At 41.4% G+C, this 17966-nt stretch overlaps 1 protein-coding gene across 11 annotated transcripts in view; it reads left to right on the forward strand.

Annotated features, from left to right (window-relative positions):
- The window catches only part of UNC79 (unc-79 homolog, NALCN channel complex subunit), a 266546-nt gene that overhangs the window by 169314 nt on the left and 79266 nt on the right, over positions 1-17966 (forward strand). For 8 of the 11 annotated variants that reach the window (XM_042944164.1, XM_042944162.1, XM_042944169.1 and 5 more), the window contains 6 exons: positions 289-471; positions 1060-1222; positions 3735-3884; positions 4466-5683; positions 13342-13449; positions 16744-16860. In XM_042944164.1, the coding sequence (XP_042800098.1) occupies positions 289-471; positions 1060-1222; positions 3735-3884; positions 4466-5683; positions 13342-13449; positions 16744-16860 (1939 nt within the window). The remainder of the gene's footprint in view (positions 1-288; positions 472-1059; positions 1223-3734; positions 3885-4465; positions 5684-13341; positions 13450-16743; positions 16861-17966) is intronic. The other 3 variants (XM_042944168.1, XM_042944170.1, XM_042944167.1) reach the window with 3 other exon arrangements.

A 17966-nucleotide genomic window follows, 5' to 3' on the forward strand; every position in this document is an offset into this window, starting at 1 on the left:
GTTTAATAGGACATTTTAATAGATAAAATTTTATTTTTAATTCATAATTTAGTGGATACATTAAACAATTAGATAATTAAGTGGATTCAAATGATTTTAATTTACAAGTTTTTTATTTCTTGTAGGGTTTAACATTTCCCATTCTTTGTTCATTGGCCATTACTGTTAATATTTTGTGAAATGCCTTTTAAATATTTTGCCTATTGTTCTGATGGTTCAAATTTTCCTTTAGGCTTGCGAACATTCTTTACAGCTTTCCTTCAGTTACTAGTATATTTCCTCTTTCAGGTTATGGACTATAACATTAACTTGGGCAAACACCTTCTCCCCTTGGTGGTTCAGGTGCTCAAATACTGCTCTTGTCCTCAGCTACGGCATTATTTCCAACAGCCACCTCGTTGTTCCCTCTGGTCCCTAAAACCTCACATCCGGCAGATGTGGTTGAAGGCCTTGCTTGTCATCCTTTACAAGGTGAGTGGCTGTCGTCACTCCTTTTTAGGGTGCAATGATTCTCTTAGAGAGGAGAACACTGAAGAGATCTAATTTGAGAATTTTGTAGGAGAGTCATTTGACCTTCAGAGAAGGAATCATGATGTACAATTAGTGTTGAGAAGTCAAAATCCATGGGAATAGAAATAGAAATAGAGACCAGGCCAGTGGAGGTGCTACAAATGTCAAAAACAAAAAATAACAAATTGTAGGCTACTGAGATCAACAATCTCTGTTTATGGTCAGAATCTCAGATTTTATCTTTGTTTTAATTATTATGTCAGAAAACAAAGAAAATATTTAAAATTGTGTTCATGCCAGAGAATTTCCTTGAAAGGAATTGTAACTGTGAACTGGCACGCATTGCCGTCTGTGGTTTGGTACAAGTAGAAGGGAATGTGATCCCTTGTCAAAATAAGACCATAATAAAAACTTAACGGTTTTGCTTTTCTGTATATTTCTTTTTATCACCCCGAGAAGTACTGAGAAAAACATCCAGCAAGATCAAGTGGAAAAACTTACCCTTCAAAATAACTGTTTATATTTTTCTCCCTCCATTTTATTGAGCAGTATCCATACCGAGACTGCGATATCAGCAAGGTCCTGCTGCATCTGATTCACATAACAGTCAATACACTCAATGCACAGTATCATAGCTGCAAGCCCCATGCCACGGCAGGACCTTTGTACAGTGACAACAGTAACATAAGCAGATACAGCGAAAAAGAAAAAGGTACTTTACCTATCTCAATTCTACCCCAAACTTAGCTTGAATATGTAATACATTTCTGGACAATGTTTTTCAGGAGATAGTGGAACGCCCCCTGGTATCATTCTGGAATCAAAAAACCGCCTACTGCTTCGTTAACGTTCCAACTTTCCTATGAATGTTGCTGCTTTAATTTTTTTTTTAAATGAGCATTCCAGAGAAATAACTGATATGCTTCTAAAGCCCATTTCATGAGAAATGTGTTGTAAAAAAAAAAAATTGTCGGCAGTTTGGTTAAGTAGCCTTTGTAAGCCTTTTCCTGTGCGTTGGAAGCATCTTGTTTTGGGCTGTGAAGTACATCTTGGTCAGCACTCCGTGGAACCATGAGCCATAATCTTGTCGTCTCTAGTTTCCTCCTGAACTTTGTGCTCACAGATTTGAATGGAATCTAAATTCGCTCAATTGCTTCTTCCTAGCCTCCTTGTTCAGTAAGAATTGATTTACGGCAACTGAAATGCAATTTTTGCTGCGTGGGTTTAAATTATTTCCAGTATCAACACTTTTTATATTGATAGCTTTTCTGCAAAGAAGGCAGTAGAATGAAACTTTAGATAGAGTAAAATCCCAGCCTGGATGTTTTCAGATGAGAGATGAAGAACCAAGGTGTATGTCTTTAGTGCAAGTCACAAGGTGTCTAGACTTGTAAAAGGTGACATCATCTAATCTAATCCTGGGAGAAGGCCAAGCACCCCATGACCCTTTGTGTAGATTCTGACTTGTTAGGACTGCTCTGGAAATACCTCACTAGGATGGATTGGACCAGTGTTCATTTATTGCTGAAAGGTCCAAGAATCTAGGTTGGCCGTAGACGGGAACTGTGAGACCGAAGTTCTTTAAGTTCTGGTAGCACTCCAATCCTTCCTGAAGAATATCTTGTCTACCAGCTTTGGTCCTAGTTTCTGGAAAATTGGACAGACTCAATTAAACTACAGAGGTCCTCAATCTGGGCTCAGCATTTGGGCCAGTCTCACATGAGCCTTTCTGAATGGGAGGAGCCATCTTGAAGTCCTTCCATCTCTCATTCAGTATGTTTTGAGAATTATTTCAAAATTACCTAACGGAAGTCACATAACTATTTCCTTGAAAACTGTATTTTTCTAAAGGGAATATATTTTTTAAAGGATGTAAAGAAATAGAACAGATCATTGTGTGGCTTCTCCCCAGAAACGTGGGGATCTGATAGGCTTTGTCTTCTTTGCAGACGTTTTGTATCATTTTGATCATTAACACTTAGTTATTATTTGACCCAAAGAGATTAGTATGATTATCTATCATCTGCTGCTTCAAATTTCATTTAGTGGTAGAGTCTTGTGTCTTAGGACAGGATTAATGCTTAAAATTTGGCTCTCTCTTGTACTCCCCGAATGCTCAAGGAATCTTAAATCGCTATAATACACCCGAGACTTATTTTGTCATATGGGTAGACATAAAAATAGGCCAAGTACTATGATTTCAGTGATATTCACCTTGACTAGTAGGTTAATTATGTTTATTGTGGTATTAAATGCATTTTTGTAGTGTTTTGTTTTGTTTTGTTTTGCTGCTTTGTATAGGGCTTTGGCTTTTCCAAAGGATGAAAGAAGAAAATTTATCAACTGAACTTTGTGGGTTGCAACATGGCAACCCTTTCCTCATTAATATGTTTTTGGGTTTATCTTTGATTTAAAAGTAGCTAAATAGGGATAAAAGAGTACCAGAAATAATCTTGCTAGGCACTCTAAGTGACAGGTTTGTTTACGGAGCCTCAGGATCATCGGCGTCAAAGAGGCTTTCTAGGACTCATAACAGTTACACATGGCAAACTCCCCAGAGAAGGGTCTTACTTTAATAGGGGGGAATGTTATTTTCTGTTTTCTTTTTCCTTTGTTTACTCTTTCAGTCCATACTCATTTGTGGAGCTTTTGAAATGACCAGTGGCTTCTCTAAGCTTTTTCTGTGTGTCGTGTGTCTCATTACCAAATGTAGAGTACAGTATTTTGCATTCACAAAGTATAAGGTGCATGTACTGTTAGGCTGTGTCTATGCCAGTTCTCAAATCCCAGGAAGGCATATGTTTTTGGAAAGGGCAAGACCTACTCATTGTGTTGAATTCTCTTTTGCCAAATTAGCCTGAAAATTCACCCAAAGCAGGCATGTTCAAGGAGTGTCACAGATTCCCGAAATGTATGCGTTATCCGATTTTAAGAGCATTGGAAAAGTGTCCCCACGAAGGCCCTATTAGAATATTGAGATGCCTCTCTTGAAAGTGCTGCCAGTTGTCACATGGGAAATGAGAGCCACCTTGTAACAGGTTGCTCTGTCAACATTTGGATAATTTGACATCTGGATGAAATACCAAGCTGTGGCCAGAACTTGAGCTGGTGTAGAAACCACCTCAGACTTTGTTCCCTCATGCTTTCGTTGAAATGCTTGTGTAGACACAGCCTAAGAGAGAATAACCTCCTAAGTGTAATTTTGACTTTCTCTCCCCAATTAGAAGAAGATAGTGTTTTTGATGAATCTGATATTCATGATACACCTACTGGACCCTGCAATAAAGAGTCTCAAACTTTTTTTGCAAGATTGAAAAGAATAGGCGGCAGCAAAATGGTGAAATATCAGCCGGTTGAGATGAATGTTCAGAGAAGTATGAATTTTTTCCTCTTAGTAATTTTATGCAGAAATGTTGTACTCTACCGTTTGTTTGGGGTGAAATCTTAATTTTATTATGTTACTACACATTTTAATACTGTTGATTTTATATATATGTATGCACAAACAGTATATATATATATGCATTTATATATATACGTGACTGGATGGATACATCATTAACGTCATGATCGTCTTAGAGGGCCATTGCTTGATTTGATTTGTTGCAAAATGTTTGCTTCTCTTCCACACAATTTGAATACAGTTTCCTAGATCTGCCTCAGCCAAAAGCGATTCCCCTCTCCTGTGCACAAATGAATAGGGCTGAGGAATTATCCTGAAGCCTGATTATGGAAATAAGATCTTAAACTGCCATTTCGGGTTCTTTCATTCCAGAGTTTTTCTGGTTTTCGAAATTAGAATTGAACTTTATAAAAACTTGGCCAGAAGTCAGTTTTACCTCCTATTGGAGCCGGGACTGTGGTTATGATTTATGCCAATTGTGTGCCCAAGTATGAGGGGGAAAAATGTGACGTCTCCAAGTAAAATAGTACTAGCTTTTTCTGTTTTAATCAGGTGAAATAGAACTGGCCGAATATAGAGAAACGGGTGCATTACAAGACAGCATTCTGCACTGTGTGAGAGAAGAAAGCATTCAGAAAAAAAAGCTGCGCTCTTTAAAACAAAAATCTCTTGATATAGGGAATGCAGACTCCCTCTTGTTTACATTAGACGAGCACCGGAGGAAGTCCTGCATAGACCGGTGTGACCTAGATAAGCCTCCCGTCCATGCCGCTTACATCATGCAAAGACATGACCACGGACGTCCCAGACAGAATTCTGCTACTCGGCCCGACGACCCCGAACCACCCGAGAACCCAGCAATGGAAAGTTTCCAGGAAGCTCGCAGGCCCGTGATACCCGAAGTTCGGTTAAACTGCATGGAGACGTTTGAGGTCAAGGTTGATTCTCCTGTAAAGCCTGCTCCTAAAGAGGATTTAGATCTGATAGATTTGTCCTCCGATTCAACATCTGGGCCTGAGAAACGCTCGGTGCTCTCAACGTCTGACAGCGACTCCCTTGTGTTTGAGCCCCTTCCCCCTCTCCGAATAGTAGAGAGCGATGAAGAAGAGGAGATCACGGGCCCAGGAAATGAGGGGGCCTCTGCTAAGAAGGCCACCTCCTCTCCCTCAGTCCCCAGCCCCCGCTCTGTCCCCAGCCTCAGCACGCCTCCCCTCGTGCAAGTGAGCGTGGAGGATTGTTCCAAAGACTTTTCTTCCAAGGACTCAGGAAACAACCAGTCAGCAGGTGCCACGGACTCGGCGCTCATAGCTCTGGAGGATCCCACGGACTCCGCAGAATTATCAAAGCCGGGGGAGCCACAGGACTTCCCCTGTGGCAGCCCGCTGACGCTGAAGCAGAAACGAGACCTCCTTCAGAAGTCATATGCTCTCCCTGAGGTGTCACTGGACGACAGCCCAGAGCCCAGCATCCAGGAGGAGAAGCCCAGTGGGCCGATGCCAAGTTCAGGGGCAAAAACCGTCCTCCTCAAAGTCCCCGAGGATGCTGAGAACCCAGTGGAAAGTGAGAAGGGGGAAGCCAGTGCCGAATCGGATACAGAACAGAATCCGGAGAGGAAGACCGAAGAGGAGGGCGCTGAGGAGTCCGAATTCAAGATCCAGATTGTTCCCAGGCAGAGAAAACAGAGGAAGATCGCTGTCAGTGCCATCCAGAGAGAGTACCTGGACATTTCCTTCAACATTCTAGACAAGCTGGGAGAACAGAAAGATCCAGGTAAGCGCCTCTCTCTCTTTTCTCCCAGCCTTGTGTTCGATCGAGTCTGTGCCTCTTTCTTGTTAGGGTCTCTCACTGACTAGGCATCGAAGTCTCAATCTTATAATGTCAGGGAGTGACATTATAATTGCTTCAGAATCATTCCGAATGCCTCCTGCTTACTAGAGCGTGTTGGATTCAGATGTGGTTCTGTTGGCTCCATCAGTGTTTCTGTGTTTGTTGTTTCTAAAGCTTTACAGTCAATTCTTGGCCTCCTTGGCAAGAAGAGGCAATAAATAGTTAACTCATATCAAGATATCCCAAATATCATCGCAGTCTTCCTTCCAAACAGAAAAAGTCATTAATTTGAACTCTGTTTGCTCTCTTTGTTTTCCTATATTTCAGCCAGCTTTGACATGTAGTCCAAAGAAGGAGCAAACATGAAGGGCTACAGAAAAGCAAAGAGCGTTTGGGAATGGTTAAGAATTTGACTGTAATCACGTAGGGTCCACAGCTGGTTGCATCTTCTAACCAAACGTCAGTAGTCTGGTGGGCATTTTGTGTCCTCAGGAACCGAAAAACCCAGCTTACAACCCAGACCCTAGTTCATGGGCACCAGTTCATGGTGAAGTTGTCACAGCACTTGGATTTCCTGCCTCAGGAGTCATTTCTCACATTTCCTTGGATGCACTGTTTTTAAGAAAGAGAATTTGGAAAGGTGGCCAGCCAATAGTCCACCTCATCCTAAAACACAGTCTTCTGCAGTGTTACCAGAATGCTGATCACAACACTTTGTGTCTCAGCTCAGATAATAAACAAACAAACAAACAAACAAACAAACAAAATAATGTGGCTTGTTAGAAAAAATGAAATTGGCCAGGGATGATTATTGTAGTAGATTCATAGCATGTGGATCGCTGAGAACTGGCAAAGATCTTGGAAAGTTGTAGTGGAAAACCTGTCCTTTTCTGTACAAGGAGATACTCTGAGGAAGTCATGTGCCCGGTCCTACAGATAGGCAGTAGCAGTGCCAGAACCATTGCCCTGATTCTAGTCCTTCCTCTCCCACTGCTCCACACAAAATCAACTCCTAAGATGAGGCGTTCAGATCTTTTATTCACCCCGGTCATTTCCTGAGATTTCCAGCTGTTCTCTACCTCCTAGGACAGAGCTGTGTACCTTGAAAGGGGTCTGTAAAAATCTGTTGAATGAACATGAGTATATTTGGAAAGGGTCATGGGAAGACCCTTTCCAGGTAGCAGGAAGAATAAGATCCTGGTAATAACAAGAACGTTTAAGAAGGTTTCTAGGGAAACTGGTAAACCTTTTGATTGTTTGGAGCCAGGAAAATTGCTACATATAGATGAAGGAAAACATTGACCTGGAGACTATAGACTTTTATAGGGTAGGTATATTAGAAGCCATATAAAGTCTATAGGGGGGATACATAAGAAACTAAGTCCGCCATATAAAGTCTATAGGGGGGATATATAAGAAACTAAGTCCACAGAGTGGGTGTGTATGATATATAGGTTGTAGTGCGTGTGCGTGTGTGTGTGTGTGTGTGTGTGTGTGTGTGTTTTGCCTCCTTTATTCATCCTATGTCAGACTGTTCCCCAGGCTACCTGGGGGGAGATTGGTTTCATATTAATACATTTGTTATCAGAACAAGAGGAAAGCACCTGACAATTATGGTAATATGTCTTTAAAATGTTTCTAAGATATGCAGTACTGTCACAGTTTTATATCTGTATAGCATCCCACCTCCCACAGACACACAGATCTGGGAGCTGGAAGGAGGCCTGTGTTCTCAGAGGAAGACACAGGCTTCCCCAGACCTTCTTGCCTCTGTCAGCTGGAGTAAAGGGAGGCTCCTAGTCCTTCCAAACTCAGAGCCTTACCACTGCTGATTGCCTTGAACCACCAGGTCTAACCGCATCGAGCACTTTGTCTCATGCATGTGAGTCCCTGCAGGAAGGCCCAGGTTGCCCTTCTAATTTCCAGAAGGCTCTGCACATCTCCTGTTCTGAACCTTTGTTCCAACTTACGCTAACTACTGAAATCCTTCCCTCGTCCTTCATGAGCAAAATCTCATATATGCTCTCTCCTCTGATGGCTCCCTTCACGCCCTAGTCCAGAGGAAACCAGCTCTCCCTGAGGACACAGTTTTCCTCACTGCCTTGTGCCCTTGGGCTTGGGTCACGGGTAAGCACCTTCCTTGTTCATCACTGCCCCTTTCAGACCATTCCCACCTTACTTCTGAAAACACCCAGCTCTGAACTTCATATTACTGACCCCTGATTTTTTTTTTTTTAATCTGGTGACAGTTTCACTCCTGGTTCTTTTTTCACTCTTTTCTAAACTGTTTCTGCCTTAATTCTTAGTGATTCCAATATTAGAGTAGATGACTCTTCTGAGGCTCTGGCTTCTTAGTTCCTTGAATTTGTCTGCCCTAGTGACTGGTTTTTAACCTCCACCCCAGTTCAGCTATTCCTTCCCATGGTCACGTCACAGACCTTGTTTTTGCCAAAAAGTGCAGCCTTTCCATGTCATTCTCATGTCTCCTCTTCTCTGATTTCTATTTCCCTCTCTCTGGATGACGCTGTGTCAGTCCTACTGTCTTTCACGTCCCTCCCATACTTCACGTCTCCTCTCCTCTTCCTTACTCAGGTCAATCAGTGTAACCCTCCCCGGTGCTGCATCCTCCCTGGCCTTTGCTTTTTCAGGCTTGCTTGGCTAAACACAACCTTGTCAGATCCACCTTTCCACCTACCAGCATCTGTAGGTGCAGTAGGTACAGATAGGTATTGGATGAGTGTGACTGGAGAAAAACACATACCAATAGTGGCTGGTCTCATTTCAGATTCATGACGCCAGACCTCAACTGGCTCTTTAAACTACCTGGCAATCATACCATATTTCTGTGGCCCACTCACATTTCCATTCTCCTAAGCGACTGTGTCCTGGCTACTTGTGTTTCCAAACTTTCGATTACTCTTCCTGTTTGACAGAATCAGAAGAAATGTCCACAGCCTCCTGCTGCCTCCTCTGCCTGCCTTCCAATGTCTGCACTTGTACACCTGGCCTTTCTGGCTTGGGCTATAGGTGAACTATCTGGTTACTGTTTAAAGGCAGCCTTTCCACATGTGGACAAGATTCCACTTCTCTCACCTACTCAAGGACATAGGCCTAGAAATTCTCCTTTCTTTCTCCCTCCTTAGGCTTTTCTTCCTAAGGTATTCTTCACGTGAGCATACGAACATAATCTTATTTTTCTCTCTTACAAAAAAAGCTCTTGATCCCAGTTCTCCCAATTATTATCTCATTTTGCTCCTCCCCTTTTAGCAAAATGTTTTAAAGAGTTGCCTATACAATCATTATCTCCAGTTTTCTCCCATTCTTTTCTCTTTTATTTTTGAGGTTTATTTATTTATTTTTGAGAGAGAGGGCACCAGTGGGAAAGGGGTAGAGAGAGAGAGAATCCCAAGCAGGCTCCACACTCTGCACGGAGCCCAGTGTAGGGCTTGATCTCATGACCCTGGGATCATGACCTGAGCTGAAATCAAGAGTTGGACGCTTAACTGACTGAGCCATCTAGATACCCCTCACTCTTTTTTTTTCTAAAGAATTAATCATTCCTATGAAGTTTCATCCCCAGTGGTTCACCCAAACATCACTTGACAAGGTCACCAGTGGTAAGTTCTAAGCTCTTACCCGCCTCTCCCCATTTTACTTGGCTTCTCCGATACCATACTCTCTTTATTTTCTGCTTGTTCAGTGGTCAGTCCTTGTCAAACTCTTTTGTTGATTCTTCCTTATCTCCCTAATAAGGGAGTGCCCTACAGTCTCAGTCCTCTGTTTACACCCACTCTTCTGGGTGATCTCGTCTACTTTTATGATTTTACGTACTGTCTGGATGCTGAGACAACTCCATCAGTTGCCAGTTGCTGGAAGAATGCTGTGTGACAAGCATAAAATCTCTGCAACATCTAGGGATAAGTAATGGGTACTCATTTAATTGGACAGTCTATTGGTTACTGTGGATTGGCTAATCTAGGCTGAGTTGAGCTGGGTGGCCGACCTCCTCCTGGGGTCTTGGAGCTCAGGAGTATCCTCTCATGATGATGGCAGAGGCACAAGACAGCAAGCCTAATTGCACAGGTGCTTTTCAAGCCTTTGGTCATGCTATGCCTGCAAACATTTCATTAGCCAAAACAAATCACCTGGCCAAACCCCAAATCAGGAGGGAAATATACCCTGCCTCTTATGAGGGAGGAACTTGTAAGTCACATGACAAAGGACATGGATTCAAGGAGGAGTGAAGAATTGGAGCCATATCTATCAAGTATTACACGGGATGTAGTCATAATAAAAAATTATCTGTTGGTTATCTGAAATTAAATTTTAACTGGGCATCCTCAATTTTGTCTGGGCACCTTAATCCACCTTCAGAATATACCCAGAATTTGGTCCCTTCTTATCATCTCCCCTTCTTCCACTTGGCCCTGAGCCACCAACACCTCTCACCTGGGTCAGTGGTGGCAGCTTCCTAACTGGTCCCCTACCTTCTACCCTTATTGTCTTCATATCTTCTCAACACAGCAGGTGGAGCAAGCCTTTAAAACATGAGATTTATACCATTCCTCTGATTATAACCCTCCAGTGGCTCCCCATTTCCTCTGTAGTAAAAGCTTAGGTCCTTTATATTCCTGAAGTGCTGTGTGGTCTTGATTCTCATTAGCTCTCTGACTTCATTTTGTGCTTCTGTCACCACATTGCTTCTACCCAGCTGCAGTGACTGCCTGCCATTTCTTTTTTTAAAATTTATATTCAAGTTTGTTAACATACAGTGTAGTCTTGGCTTCAGGACTAAAACCCAGTGATTCGTGTCTTACATATGACACCCAGTGCTCATCCTGAAGAGTGTCCTCCTTAATGCCCATCACACATTTAACCCATCCCCCCACAGGAAGCCTCAGTTTGTTCTCTGTATGTAAGAGTCTCTTATGGTTTTCGTCCTCTGTTTTTATCTTATTTTTCCTTCGCTTCTCCTATGCTCATCTGTTGAGTTTCTCAAATTCCACATATGAGTGAAATCATATGGTATCTTTCTCTGACTTATTTCGCTTAGCATAACACCCTCCAGTTCCATCCATGTTCTGCAAATCCTCCTGCCATTTCTTGAGCCCTCCCCACATAGCTTCACCTGAGGGTCTTTACAACTGGCTGTTCCCTCAGCCTGAAACAGCCTTCCCCACCTGTCTGCCCAGCTCACTCTCTCACTTCTTTTGATCCTTTGATCAAACACCAGGCTCCCGATGAGGCCTGGACCACACCCCACCTTTCCACCGGTCTGGCATCTTGGAATCCTTTCTTTTCTGGTTCTCTTCTACAGAGAATTACTCTTCTAACTTAAAATTTACTTTTATGTGTATTAATTATTGTCAGTTTCTCCCCGCTAAAATGAAAGTTCCCAAAGGCAAGGATTCTTGCCTGGTTTGTTTACTGATTGTATATCAAGTGCCTAACAGCTTTGGCAAATGTTTGATGATTGAACGGGTGGTTATGCCATTTTCTACACATCACTATAAAAACTGAATAAAAATATAAAGGGGCACCTGGGTGGCTCACTGGGTTAAGCGTCCAACTTTAGCTCAGATCATGATCTCGCAGCTTGTGAGTTCGAGCCCTGCGTCAGCTCTGTGCTGACAGCTCAAAGCCTGGAGCCTGCTTTGGATTCTGTGTCTCCCCCTCTCTCTCTCTGCCCCTCCCTGCTCATGCTCTGTGCCTCTATCCTTCAAAAATAAACATTAAAACAATTTTTTTAAACTGAATAAAATATTTTAAGCTAAGTGTATAGGTCTATTCAAATATTTGTTGTATGTCTTAAACTGTATACAAATGGAAGGTTTTGTAAAATGATTTAAGATTGAGCAAAAATTGGCCTGGCTTATGAAATCTTTGTACACTAGCAATTATTAACAACTACCTTACAGTAAAGAAATTACATTTCTTTAAAATTAGAGATACACCAAAGATTTCAATAAGCACAGCAAAACTCTAAAAGTCTCAATGGTCTTTCAAAGAATTCTCGAAAATGAACTTTAAGCTTTCTTGTTCTATATTATTGGTGGGATTATTGTGCCGTGGTAGCAGGCATACGTAAAACAGAGGCAGATGAGGGTGAAGAGAGGTGATTGTGTATGTATGTATGTATTTATTTATTTAATTTATTTATTTATTATTTTTTGATTGTGCATGTTTTTCACTAGAGGTTTGGGGACAATACCTAAGAGAAAAGTAATAACCTAATCTCTAATATCTTAGTGACTAAGGTAATTTAAAACAGGTAGTCATTTTGTGCATAATTACTCAAGAAGGTGCAGGAAACACTGTAACAGTTATACTTATTTTTTTTAATCAAGAAATTACTAATCTGGCAATCATATCTATTCAGAAAGACCTCTGAGAGTCAAAAAGCGGATGTTCTAGCATCAGTGCTTGAAAACTTTCCTCCCAGGATCTCACCCAGGATCAATTTTACTTTCATTCCCTGCAAGTTTAGTGATCATCTAATAATAGACTCGCATCTGCATACCTCAGATGTACAAATGGATGAGTGTATGGTGACTTACCCTGGACAAGAGAAAAACTGACAATATAAAAAGAATGGGACTGAATCACCGTGAAGCTTGAGAACGTGAAGCCATGTAGGAGGGGCGCCCCCAGGTGATAGCATGGAACATTCATGGAAGCCTATAGGGTAACGCCAGGCTGCTCACTCTTCAGTATATAGTGTTGCTTTAAGGTGGCAGAGACGTTTGTAAAGAATTTTAGGGGGTTTGCTATGATAAACTATCAAGTTTTAAAGGATCATCTTTACCTAGAATAATGTGGAACAGCTTGTTTCCCATTACTGATAGATTGAGAAGACAATAGTATACGCAGAAGATATTTCCTCTTAGATACGTTTGTCAAACAGAAGGAGCACATGATACGGTCTGTTTCTTGCGCAACGAATAAAATAGAAAACCTGAGTTAATACTGTTTATTCCAAGTTAGATACAATCTCTGCTCTGCAATACTTACAGCTTAGCAAAGGTTATAGACAAGTATATAGAGAATTCCATTATAGTGTGTTAAGTTTGGGGAAGGTTAAGGACAGGGTGTTCAGGGATTACGTAAGAGGATCACATGACCCATATTTTGGCTTGTATTTTTTGGGGGGAAAGGGTTATCTTGAAGATCTTCTGGAGGAAGAATTGTCTGTATAATTGAGATGTAGTTAGTGAGTAGGATACTGCCAGGACAAAGTGGAATGGTGGAATGAACTGTAACCGTCTTTAGGTAGTGGATGAAAAGAAATTCAGTGCTGGAAAGGCTAAGTAACCTGCTTGAGGATATGCGGGAGGGGCATGCTTGGAGCTTTAACTCTGTAATTGCTCTGTTGTTAACCTCTGGGAGGCATATCCACAGATGCAGAGGGTAATGTGGAAGCAACTCTCCGGGGAATTTTGAAACCAGTGTGTATATAAAATTCTGTTAAAGTAATTAACGGGGCCAGAACATACAGAATGATTCGAATGGGTGTATTAGGCAAGAGGGAAAAGATATGGAAAAGGTTCTTGACCTTGCTTTTACTCAATATCCTGAGCTTTAAATAATGTTTCTGTTTGTAGATCCCTCTACTAAAGGACTTTCAACTTTGGAAATGCCACGAGAATCCTCATCTGCCCCAACATTAGAAGCAGGGGTGCCAGAAACAAGTAGCCATTCCTCAATATCAAGTAAGATTCCCTTTGGTGATCGCTTCACCTATACATTGATTTTGGAGCAATAACTACTGCATTGTTTTCAATTTTCACAATCCTGGTATTGGCGGGTTTTTTTTTTATACATGTTGTGTTAGCTTCCTGGGTGACAGACACTCTGCTGTAAGATCTCAGAGATCCTGAGGCATGGGCTCAGTTTCGTCAATATCTCAAGTGTTCGCTAAATCACTACGGTTACTGATTGGCCAAGAATCCTAATTTGTTACGGATTAATCACCGAATTTCATAATTAAATAAAATAAGAATTGTGTGTGACTAGCCTAAACCTAAGGCACGGAACTAGTTTTGGGATAAACGAAAAGCACTGTTTGTGACAGAATTTTACATTGAACACCTGTGTTCAATTTGAATCACTTCCATCACTGACACAATGTTATCTAAATTATCATAAAATAAATGTAGCAGATATACCATGATCCCGGTGTCATGATTGGATCTAGCCCTTTTGGATCTGAAAATACAAATGGCATGAAATTCTACAGGATCTGTAGGAGGCAACTGTTTTGAAACTGCCTTCTGTGGTCAGGTCCTAGATCTGGTCCTTGAAGAGCATGAGTTCCGTTGAGGTGACAGTAAAGTGTCCACCTGGCTCAGTGGGGCCAGTGAAGGGACTCTAGCATGGGAGGCTCTCAGCAGGAATCAGAGATACAGAGGTGCACTTCCTGCCAGCCCTCATGCCACGCGCTGGCCTATTTTGTGTTCCATGTGAACGCTGCCTGAGGAGCTGGTTAATTTTTCTCTGACTGTCTTTTAAATGAGGATGATCCTGAAAACCAAATAAAGATCCTAACTTAAGTGCTGGACTGGTAGTATGGAACAGCCTCGTCATCTTCATTATTCATCCATTCATGCATTCGTTCATTCACTAACTATGTATTGTCTGCCAGGTGCCGGGCCCTGTGCTTGCGACTGAGGGTCAAAGGTGAATAAATAAGAGACACCCCTTGTTCAAGGATTTTATAGTCATAGTAGTAATAATAGCCACCATTTATTTGGTACTTTTGGCTGGGCGCTGTGCCAAATGGTTACACACATTGTTATCTTACTTAATCCTTACATCAGCCTCGCATGGCAGGTGTTATTGACCCCATTTTATAGACCAGGAAACAGAGGCTACAGAGGCTAAGTGACTCACCTAAAGTCAGGTGGCTACTAAGTGATAGAGACAGGGATTGATGCTAGGTCTGTTTGATTTGCAAGTCCGTGCTCTTTTTTGGTATAACCCACTGCCTTAGAATAACTCAAATTCACTTATAATAGAGATTATAGAAATTCTAAGAAGGTGTTTTCAAGTGACAGTTACTTGCCCTTTTGGTAGCAGGGAAGGACAGCTGGTTCTGAATGTAATTGCTCTTTTGTCATGAAAGTCTGTTGATAACATAATAAAACGCCCACTTTTAAGCCCACATACTAAAATCATGCAAGTGTATTCTGTCTCCTCCTAATTTACATGAGTCATCTAAAAAAAAAAGAAGATAGCAAATTCTAATTAGAATTCCAAGTTGGGTATAAATTGGGATAGGGTGGCTAAGTCAGCTTGACTTGAGTGCTAGTTAAATGTGTCGTAAAATAAGTGTATCCACTGTCTCATGATCCTAACGTCATGACTGAGTCTGGCTTCTTTGGAGTTAGCATAGTGCCTCATTACGCTTGCACCTTCCTCCTCCTCTCCATTAAAAGCATGTATTAGATGGCTCTTGCTGGTGTGTTCTTGGAGGCATCATGCCAGGCACCCCACACACGGAGCTAAACGTTAAGGGTTTTTACTCTCAGGGAATTCTGCTGTCTTTACGAACAACTGAGAATTGGAGAAATTATGAAATCACTAGAGGTTTTAAGTCCTCTTTTGAGCATGCTAATTTTTAAATTGGTTAAGCCTTCTAGAAGATTTCTGCTTTTGTATTTTACCTGAAGCTGCACCATTTCCAGTGAGTCATAACATTGTAAATTCCGCCAGTCAACAAGAATCAGAGATTTCCCATGTTGGTGAATTTAGCTGACATGGATTCCAAGACACAAGAATTCCCATCACACCCCTCTCTCTGGATCAGTTTGCTAGATGATCCTTCTGTAGCTAACCATGCCGTGACTACCATGAATCAAACAGCATGCTAATTACATTCAAAATGTTATAATTGATTTCACATCTCACCAAGTTGCCGTCTTGGTATGGTGATTGTGAAGCCTGGGTATAACATTTAAAGCTTTCCAAGGGCCATCCACTCATCCCGGTTTCTACCATCCCCTTCTAGGGCCTGCAGTTCAGAACTTCGGTTTCTGAAATTGTCCTCATAAGAGAGTGAATAACCACATGCTCTCAAATGTCCAGGAGTTTGGGATCATGTAGAAAAGGCACACCCCTGATTCTCTGCTTTTCTCACTGGGCTGGTGGCAGAGACCGATGGGGACACTGACAGAGGAATAGGAGGGTAGGAGGCAAGTTGCTTTTTCACTCAACAGTCTACTGGCAGAAGTGTTTTTTCATTGTTTTTCTGGTTTGGAAATGCTCATAACTTGACATTTCTTTGGTGGGGCATTTGTCAATGCTTAAATCGCAGGATAAAAATATTACCATTATTTTCTAAAACAAAGATGTGTACTGGAATACACCTGTGGAATGTGATTCGATTCACATTTCCGAAACAGTAGGCAGAGGCTCACCCAGAGATTGAAACAGCATTGACTTTGGAGTCAGCATGTTTTGATTTTATGACCACCCCATTTGCTACTCGGTTCCCAAGTAACATAATTTCATTTGCTTCAATTTCCCTCTCTAAAAATTGGGGTTGATATGTGTCATTTTAGTCCAAAACATACATGTATACACATATATATGGGCACCTTACGGGGATATAATGGAGCCTTAAACTATGGACGCACAAGCTCCATTTTAAAAGAAGTTAAGCTTTAAATTCAAAGTAGTATTATATGCCTTAAATCCTTTCTGGAACAAGGCAGAGTGTACAAATGAAAAAGTAAATGAAAGTAACCACGTTGTTGCAACTGTAGGTATTCTACAGACTACAGATAAATGCTCATAGGCACTGTTTCTTTTTTTACTGAGGGAAGAAAGGCACCGGGAATAGCAATGTGCCTTAGTTTTTGCCTAGGACAAGAGCATACAATTTGCTGAACAATTACAAGTCGCCAATAAAGATTCAATTAAGATTCTATATGGATTTGTAGAGCCTTTGTGTGCTGTGGAAATTTATGCCCCCTAGTAATGATGTCCTAATTTCCTCCATATAGCTCAGTATAGGCAGATGAAAAGGGGATCCCTGGGAGCTCTAACAATGAGCCAGTTAATGAAGCGACAGCTGGAGCATCAGTCTAGCGCCCCCCATAACATCAGCAACTGGGACACTGGTGGGTCAAGCCTTTTCTTCTTGTTTTACCTCTCAGATCAGCTAATGCCACTTTCTGTGTGTCCCCTCTGCTCTCTCGTGTTAAGGATTAGATGTTTCTCTTGTGTTTTGTGGTTCAAATAATTTTTTTCTTTTAAACCTACGGTAATGAATAAGTCCATTTAAACTTTCCCAGTGCTCTAGAGCCACCTGTCTGTCCGTTTAGGCTGGTCCAACTCTTTCTCTTCTAAGACCCGGATTCCAGATATTAGGTTACCTATCTGGGGGTTAAACAACGTAAATGCCTATAGAAGGGAGTGGAATTATGATTTTATAATGCGGATTAACAAACAGAAACACCAGTTTACCAATATTCTCTATGTTGTAAAGTACCCCAAATAAGGGAATATTAGCACTAATACTGATACTAACAACATAGCTTAGCGATGTCATGATCCGCCGGTAGGTTTGGAAATATGAGCTCTGTACTTCAGTCGGCAGGGCCACCAGGTTGGACACCCTCATGCTTATATAGTGGCATTGCATCTAACCTCAATTTTAAAGTAAGAATTGGCTGCCATGACATGTCTATTTTAAACATGATCACTCTGCATTTTCTAAACTTTGTTACCAGGTTCCGAGCACTGTACAACTTGCAAGCCTGCTCTTTTGAGTGCCTGCCTTTCGTGTTTCTCTTTTCTAATCACAGGGGCCATTTGGGTTACAAGATGACATATGTGAAAGCACTTTGCAACGTGCATGCACTATGAAAGTGATACAGTTTATTACAGTGGTATGCTCTGGGGACCAACACCTGTACCAGACTATTTTCGTGTCTTGGTTTAGGACTTTCTGGCCATAGTTATATGAGATTATTATTTCAATATCCTTCCTTATGGCCGGGAATTATGTCTACAAAACCAAAATATTGACATACTGTCATTTTTTCAAAACTATAATCATCACATACATTTTATCTTATCTCCCCCACCCCCATCCATTGTTTTTTTCCAAAAAGGAGAGCTAGATAAATTAGGCCCCCACACCATACCCAAGCCTACATTTAACCAATAGTTTCAACTCTCCTGGCCTTTATAAGAGTTCTTAACATTTTAAAGGTTTCTTGTT

This window comes from Panthera leo, chromosome B3, assembly GCF_018350215.1.
Source record: "Panthera leo isolate Ple1 chromosome B3, P.leo_Ple1_pat1.1, whole genome shotgun sequence".
In the NCBI taxonomy this organism is placed as follows: Eukaryota; Metazoa; Chordata; class Mammalia; order Carnivora; family Felidae; genus Panthera; species Panthera leo.